Genomic DNA, 8,344 nt, shown 5'->3' on the forward strand with positions numbered 1-8,344 from the left:
CTTTAATCCCAGCACTCGGGAGGCAGAGGCAGGCGGATTTCTGAGTTCGAGGCCAGCCTGGTCTACAGAGTGAGTTCCAGGACAGCCAGGGCGATACCTGGAAGAAACCAGGGAGAAACCAGGGAGAAACCCTGTCTTGAAAAAACCAAAAAACAAACAAACAAACAAACAAACCATAAACAGGAGAGGTGAGAAGGTGCTACAATCCAGGCATGCAGAGGCCAAAGCAGAAGGTACAACAGAGCTACAGGCCAACCTGGGCTACAAAACAATGAACCTGTCTCCAAAACCACACTAATTGCCTCAGGGGAAATGAAACCATGTCAGACTTACCGTCTTTGAGACAAAGTCGTGCAAGCGCATGCCTCCAGTATTCTGAGGCGTGCCCAAATTGTCTGTGTCAGTTCTTGGCTCCAGTGGCCTGCTGTTCAGAGCAGAGTCACTGTTCACAGCTTGTAAAGGACCTAGAAAAAGACCACATTTAAACTTTTGTCATAAAAATGTTCATCTTACCAATTTTAATCCCATTTTCTCTTTTTAACTTCTTTTAATATAACTGGTAGTAGCAAATACACACACACACACACACACACACACACACACACACAGTTTCCAAGAAAAGCTACAATTCTTCACTAGTGCACTCAGCCTGGCCGGCCCCTAGAAGTAAAGAGCAACACAGGAACCTCCCGGCAGCATCAGGCAGACAGTGAGAATCCCCCCCACCCCAGCACATCCTCTCTCAAGAGGCTTCTCAGAAACCAACTCTCAATTTTAACCAGTGTTTTATTTATTTATGTTTGGTTTCGGTAGCCAAGGCTAGCCTCAAACATGATTGTTTTACCTATCTCAGAACCTAGGTGGCTCAACTCATTTTCAGGTACAAGATGTACACTGAACTCCTGGTGTGTTTAGGACCCCAGTTGGCTTTTCTTTTTTCTCTTCTTACTTTTTTTTTTTGTTGAGACTTTTATTATTTATGTGTATGAGTGCATGTCTGAATGAATCTGTATACCACAAGTATAATGTAGTGCCTAAGGAAACCAGAAGGGTGCATCAGATTCCTTAGGTCTGGAGTTACAGATGATTGTAAGCCACCCTCTGGGTGCTAGGAACTAAACCTATGTCTTCCTTCTATAAAAGCAGCTGGCTTTGGTCTCACTATATATGCAAGGACTGGCCTTGAAGTCAATATGAAGCCTAGGCTACCCACCAATTACCAATTCCCTGTCTCAGCTTATAGTGGCATGCCACCAGTCAGTTCTGTGGCGGTAAGGAGGAAATGTAGCTAAAAGTCCATCAGACCTGATTTCCCTCGACTCCTGGGCCAGGATGGCAATGTCTCAATAGTAGACACAGCTTCAATGGGTCCCCCATCACTGGGAACAGTCACTGTAGTTTTTGCAACTATTGATTCATTTGCCTGAAAGAAAACCCATAATGAAAGAAAGATAAACATACTAACTTTGTTTCTATACAGGTATTTTCCAATAGGTAAAAATTCCCAAATCCCAAGTAAGATTTACATTCCAGCCCTAAGTCCATAAGCTGAAAACTCATACACTGCAGGCATACAGATACAGCAAAAGACAATCAGACCTACAGCTGACAGTCCTGACTTTTTTTCTTGTTTGTCTTGAGATAGATTCTTGCTTTGTATTGTAGCTCTGGCTGTCCTGGAACGATGTTAGACCAAATTGGCCTCAGACTCGCAGAGATCTACCTGTGTAGGTCTCCAAGTGCTGGGATTAAAGGCGTGCAACATCATGCCCAGCTTAGCTGACAGCTCCAAGTCCCCTCACATGGGCAATAAAGGTCTCACTACACAGAACAACTATCTAACTTCCCTCCAGTAACCCTGCAGTAATAATACCGGCTGTTCCCACACCGTGCAGAGGCGCTCAACTCCTGGTGTGTTTAGGACCCCAGTTCTCTGGCCCCAACCCCTCTTACCTGGTCTACCGTAGAGCCAATGGAACACGTTTTCTTCACAGGTCCAGGAGGGCCGTCAATGAACTGTCTACTGTTGGAGCGCTGGAGAAGGAATAAGAGCAAACTTCAGTGTCAAGTAGAACTGAAACCCAGAAAACACAATAATCCTATCAGACAACTACATGCAAGTTCTAAGAACCAGGGCTACAATAAATAACAATGTGCTCTTTCTCATGGCCCATTTGTTAAACAAACACAAAAATGCTTTCAGAGCTATAGAAAAAAAGACACAAGCTTTTGATACAGAATCAGAAAAAGTAGAACTGTAATCTTATCTAAGGACACGAAGTCTTTGGAAACACATCAAATACGCTAAGCACATCAGCACAAATAGATCTCCATATCCCATTATGCACACACTGCTTCTGAAGCATACATTAGAGCACAAAATGCCTGCATAAAAAATTCACATGACAACTCAAAACAAACTCAAATATACCGTTTCTTACTATATGAAGATATAGCCCAGTTCCATAAAATAAAGTAGGATCTTGCCCTGAGTCACTACTTCGTGAGATGGCTCAGTGGGCAAAGGTGCTTACTGTGCAAGCCTGAGGACCTGAGTTCAATTCCCAGAACCCACAGAGGCTTGGAGAAGAGCACCCACATGCACTGAAAAATCTTGAAGAGGAGCACCCACATGCACTGAGAAATCTTGGAGAGGAGCACCTACACGCACTGAGGAGGCTTGGAGAGGAGCACCCACATGCACTGAGGAATCTTGGAGAGGAGCACCCACATGCACTGAGGAAGCTTGGAGAGGAGCACCCACATGCACTGAGGAATCTTGGAGAGAAGCACCCACATGCACTGAGAAATCTTGGAGAGGAGCACCCACACACACTGAGGAGGCCTGGAGAGGAGCACCCACATGCACTGAGGAATCTTGGAGAGGAGCACCCACATGCACTGAGGAATCTTGGAGAGGAGCACCCACATGCACTGAGGAGGCCTGGAGAGGAGCACCCACATGCACTGAGGAATCTTGGAAAGGAGCACCCCACACACACTGAGGAGGCTTGGAGGAGCACCCCAAACGCACTGAGGTAAGTGTGCAAGTGCTTGCACTTACATGGCCACATCACACACACAACAGTAATAAATACAAAGACTAGGCTGTGCTAAATCCACCTGCCTCTGCCTGGATTAAGCACAGGCACTACCACAGCTGACCTACATTTTGTCTTGTTTAACAATGTCTAGAGATGTGTCAGTTTTGTATGCGAATTTCCCCAAAAGAAAAACTATTACCAATGGGGATTTTTGCTGGTTGGTTTTTCTCTTCATGGTTATGTTGATACTATATGCATGTGTATTAGCCTACATGCATGTGTGCATACCAATGCATGGCTATAGCGCACAGAGGCTACTACTAAAGGCGTTGGATCCTCTGAAACTGGGGTGTCAGACCTTTGTCAGTCACCATGTGGGAACTCCATCCAGGTCCTCTACAAGAGCATCAAGTGCTTCTAACTGCAAGCCGTCTCTCAGGCCTGTGGTACTGTTTTAAAATAGGATATCCAAATGTAGTTCAGCCTGGTCTCATATTAATAAGAGGCCTCAAATTACGATCTTTCTGACTCAGCTTTCTTAATGTTAGGATCACAGTGTGGGACATGATGTCAGGCAAAAAAAAAAAAAACTCAAACGAACCAAACAAAACAAAACAAAAAAACCCTCTTATTTTATAAAATGTAAAACATCTAAACTTCTGAGCCTGATGGCAAAAGCTTATATTCTGGCCACCTGGAAGGCTGAGGCAGAAGGGTTGCAATCAAAGCTTGGTCACACAGGCGCTAAGGACAACCTGGCACTTGGTGAGGATACAGTGAGTGCACTAGCTGTACATTCAAGCCCCACTGGGGCAGGAGCAACAAGGACATACATACCCTCTTCTCTCGTTTCTTCATTTTGAAATTCTTCACCAAAGAAGAATCCCAGTCCTGTTGGCAATTAGACTATGTTAGTCTCTTCCATTGGTTAGGTCACTCATAAATCCTACGCAAACAAGTCAGACTAGCTAACTTAGAGCCCTGAGAGAGGGGAATGAAGGTCTCTGGCATTTGTTCCAAAGCTGCAGTTAACAGGCTTCCTTCAAATATTGAAGCAACAGTAAGAGAATCAGGAAGCAATGCCGCAGAGACGGGAAGGTCAGAGAGTCAGCTCCCACCGTGATCACTTCAGGAGCTTGCGTCTCTACTGCTCATTACTTCTCTAATTAGTTTTAGAACTTAGAGAATAGAAGAAATTGTACTGACCATGTGAGATGTGACTCTTTCCTCAAGTGATTGTTACTGTCAACTGTGTTGCTTAAAAAGTTAGCTTAACTTATATAACCCTCAGTGCCCCTCTTCCGTGGTCCTAAGAGCAAGTAAACCCTTGAATGCTTTTTACCACAGTCTAGTTTCACCTCCATTACTGTAATCAGTGGTCTTCAGTTTAGTATCTACCCATGATTCCTTTACTCCTGGTTACTCCTAAAATCACAGTTCCTAGAAACATCAAGAACAAACAGTGGCTCCACAGGACTGCACTTCCCCAATTCACAGTCAAGCCATCTGGCTATGGGTTGATCAGCTCCAGTTTTAACATCTGACAAGCAGAGGCTTTCCTCAGAAAGCACCTGAGGTTTGATTATATACCTAAGACCTGTCCTGCAACATTCCGTATTTTAGAAGGTGGCTGCCTAATATTTATAACCTTAAAATGGACATCTGCTTCTCTGGTTGAACAAGCAAAAACACTACTAGGCATGTAATAAGTACCTGCTATCTGCTTTTCCATCAAAAAGACAAATACTAACAATTTCCCGTGCTTTGTTTTGTTTGCAGGGTTTCAGCCTTTCACAGAAATGATAAATTACTAGTGGACTACCAGTCTCCTCAACATTAAAGACTAAAATGAAATATTACCTTTTATACAGAAACTCCACCAGGTCTGCGGCCCACAAAAGGTAACATGTTTAAATGTAGCAAACCATTGCTTAATTGCTTAATATGCTGCCCATTTAAATCACACCCATCTAGATGAAGTTAAGGGCTTTAGTTTCCTTTTAAGAATGTGAAGGATGGCCAAGCCTTCCTCAAGAACCAGACAAATTTGGACATAAGATAAATCTTTTCACCTCAGTAGCAGCAAATAAGCCTTCCCCGTGTCTACATGGTAAGCGCCAGGACACACACACACACACACACACACACACACACACACACTACTTGAGACCCTATCCCAAAAATTTAAAGTAAAACACCTTGCCTGGTCAAGCTTGCTAATTTCTAGGGCTTTAACAAGTCAAGACATAATCAATTACTACAGGTTCCTCCCCAAAACCCTTCAGAGATCTTCAACCTCAAAGCAAATCCTGAATTTCACATTCTTACTCCAGAAACTAAGTATTTAAGTCAGTATCTTAGATCTTGTGTGGATTTATATTTTAAATTACTAGCTCAGAGTCTGTAACAAATCAACTAATACAACCGTCGAAAAGGATAGCCAAGGACAGGGCCAGAGATGCTCCTGCAGGAGCAGGTTAACAAAAGTAGATAACTCTAGAAATCAAATGTTTATTACCAGTGATTCATCAGTCTTGTCAAAGCTGATATCTGATAAAATGGAACCAGATTCATCAATCGTTGACAGTCTGGATTAAAAACAGTAACAGTGTTAGACACAGAACACCATCAGACATAAAAGCCACCAGCACCTGAAAGTCCCACTGGTCATGTAATAGGAGTGAGCGAGCTCCCAGAGGGCACAGCTGAAGCCTGAGCTGCAGGGAGCCTCCCTCCACGGGCTCCATGGAGCAGCATGAGGGCAGACCAGCTCAGAGAGTACTACAGCCAGGCCCATGGGGCTTTTCTTGCTGAGTGTGTACTATAAGGATGCAGGCTGAGGTTCAATCTGATTCTAGGCATGGCTGCTGCTGCCTACAAATAAGTATTACCCAGCACTGGGCTTCTGAGTTGTGTTGTTGTTTTGTCTGAGACAAGGCCTCTAGCCCAGGCTGCCCATGAACTTCTATTGTCCCAGGAGATAATTTTCAGCTTCCCTAGTGCTGGGATCACAAATGTGTAACTCTAGGCCCAGTTTTCAAGGTTTTGGGACTCTGTTTTTTCTGGGCCTACCCCCAGCCCCAGCATTGGCTTTTGAAGATAGTAAGCCCAAGCTGGAGATAAGGGTTCATGCAGGTAATTGTAGCATTTTCGATGTACAGGCAGAGAATCAGAAGTTCAAAGCCAGCCTGGGATATGAAAGACCTCGCCTCAAAATACAGGCTGGGTTGGGGTGGGGCTAAGAGAAGCTCAGTGATGAAGAGCACATACTATTCTTCCAGGATTGGATGGAGCTCAGTCCCTGGAAGCTTTAATCTTCTCTAGCCCTTGCTCCAGAGACTCAGTACCTTCTTCTGGTTTTCAGGGCACCCTGCACATATGGCTTACCCTCACCCATACTCATATTTTTAATCTTAAGAAAAAAAAGGAAAAAAAAAGAAAAGAAAGGAAAAAAAGAAATGAGAATCATATACTTTCCTAGTTACAGATTCCGAGTGAGTTGGGCAGCGGCATCAAAGCTCTAACCCAGCATTCAGGAGGAAGAGAAAGGCAGGGCACTCCCTAAGGCCCTGTCTCCCTCACCACACAAAATCAGATCCCCCGCGGACCAACCAGCCTACAAAACAAGGAACTCCGAGGGCACAAGCCTCTTCCTATCTACTGTGCAGGAAGTATTACATCCAAAGCCTGGCGGCAACTGCTCTAGTGACTGTGGAACCAAAATGATTGTCTGGTCTTAGCTCCCAGCAGCTGCAAGAGCTCCCCAGAGAATAAACAGTGCAAGTATTGTTGAACAGCCGTTTTCACCTTCTCGGTCCTTAGTTATTGAACAGGAGTAGTTATTGATGTGTGATTTAACACCAGCATCAAAACTGTACCCATAGTGAGACAACACCCTAAGCAAAGCTTAAAAGACAAGCAAATGGGGGGTGGGTTTTTGGCCTCCCTCCCTCACCTTCCCCAGCCGCCCTCCCCTGAGGCTCTTTCTGCTTTGTCGAAGGAAGCAGTGGACTTCTGACAGCTGTGCAGCAGTGATCAGATAACAACAGATGCAGTCCCCCACCTATTGTTGCCGGCGTGGCCACTGGATGCTTGGCCTCGGTTGAGAAAAGCCAGAGCTGATTTTTGTTCCTCGCTCAGCTGAATACTGCCAGATGTGTCACACATGAGTATGTCTCGAATCAGCTGAATCTGTTGTTCCTATAGACCAAAGCAAAGTGAAACATCACAACCAGCCAGAGAAAAAAGCTTCACCTCAAATTTATGGGATAGGCACAAGACATTAAAATACATTATGCAAATGGGCCTTCAGGAAGGCATTACAGCAATAGAATATTAATTCACATCAAGCCCAGACTGTGGCCAGCTTCTGATGAGTAAGAACAACCCCATATAGAACAGCGAGATTGCCACTATGAGACCTTTAGATTAAACTGCTAAGCCAAGGAGAGTGATCTAGAATGAGAGCTCTAGAACAGATCTCACAGAGCAGAAATATTTAAAGTGTTGTCTTTATCAGAACAATTATTGGCTTCTTTTATGGATCAAAGAAGGCAGACGCATATTTCTCTCTACATGTTGGAACAAAATACCTTAAAATAGACACAAAGCTGTAATGCAGACAGCCTGGGCGTCCTGAGGCATCTACACTGAGCTAAGATGGATTAATTTCCTTGACTAACACTCTCCACTGTACCATGACCCACTTTGACACACCAAGACAACACACTGTCTTCCGGTCACACTGCTCGACTATGACTACATCCAACCCTTTACCCTGTGCTAGACAGCCGTGACGAAAAGGGCCAGTGCCACCAATTCATAAAAGGAGAGCAATATTCTTTGAATTCATAGTAAACAATATAGGCTGGGCATGGTGGCATGCACCACTAAACCCGTTATTCAGGAAGCAGAGACAGGAGTATCGCCCCTGAGTTTAAGGCCATCAGGGATTATCTAGTAGAACCCTGTCTCAAAGGATACACACCCACACCTACAGAATAGCAAATAAATTGTTGGGTTTTTGTTTGTTTTTTTAAATCGAGTACATTCTTTCTCTCTCTCTCTTTCTTTCTTTCTTTCTTTCTTTCTTTCTTTCTTTCTTTCTTTCTTTCTTTTTTTCTTTCTTTCTTAGATTTATTTATGGGGTAGAGAGATGGCTCAGAGGTTAAGAGCACCGACTGCTCTTCCAAAGACTCGGAGTTCAAATCCCAGCACCACATGGTGGCTCACAACCATCCGTAACGAGATTTTTTCTTTTAAAGATTTACTTATTATATGTAAGTACACTGTAGCTGTCT

General features: G+C 44.0%; 1 protein-coding gene across 3 annotated transcripts in view; it reads right to left on the reverse strand.

Annotated features, from left to right (window-relative positions):
- The window catches only part of Racgap1 (Rac GTPase activating protein 1), a 31,487-nt gene that overhangs the window by 9,653 nt on the left and 13,490 nt on the right, over positions 1–8,344 (reverse strand). For all 3 annotated transcript variants that reach the window (XM_021217351.1, XM_021217350.1, XM_029548216.1), the window contains 6 exons: positions 7,108–7,244; positions 5,563–5,632; positions 3,882–3,935; positions 1,954–2,034; positions 1,306–1,423; positions 334–464 (listed from right to left, as the gene is read on the reverse strand). In XM_021217351.1, the coding sequence (XP_021073010.1) occupies positions 334–464; positions 1,306–1,423; positions 1,954–2,034; positions 3,882–3,935; positions 5,563–5,632; positions 7,108–7,244 (591 nt within the window). The remainder of the gene's footprint in view (positions 1–333; positions 465–1,305; positions 1,424–1,953; positions 2,035–3,881; positions 3,936–5,562; positions 5,633–7,107; positions 7,245–8,344) is intronic.

This window comes from Mus pahari, chromosome 17 (assembly GCF_900095145.1).
Source record: "Mus pahari chromosome 17, PAHARI_EIJ_v1.1, whole genome shotgun sequence".
NCBI lineage: Eukaryota > Metazoa > Chordata > Mammalia > Rodentia > Muridae > Mus > Mus pahari.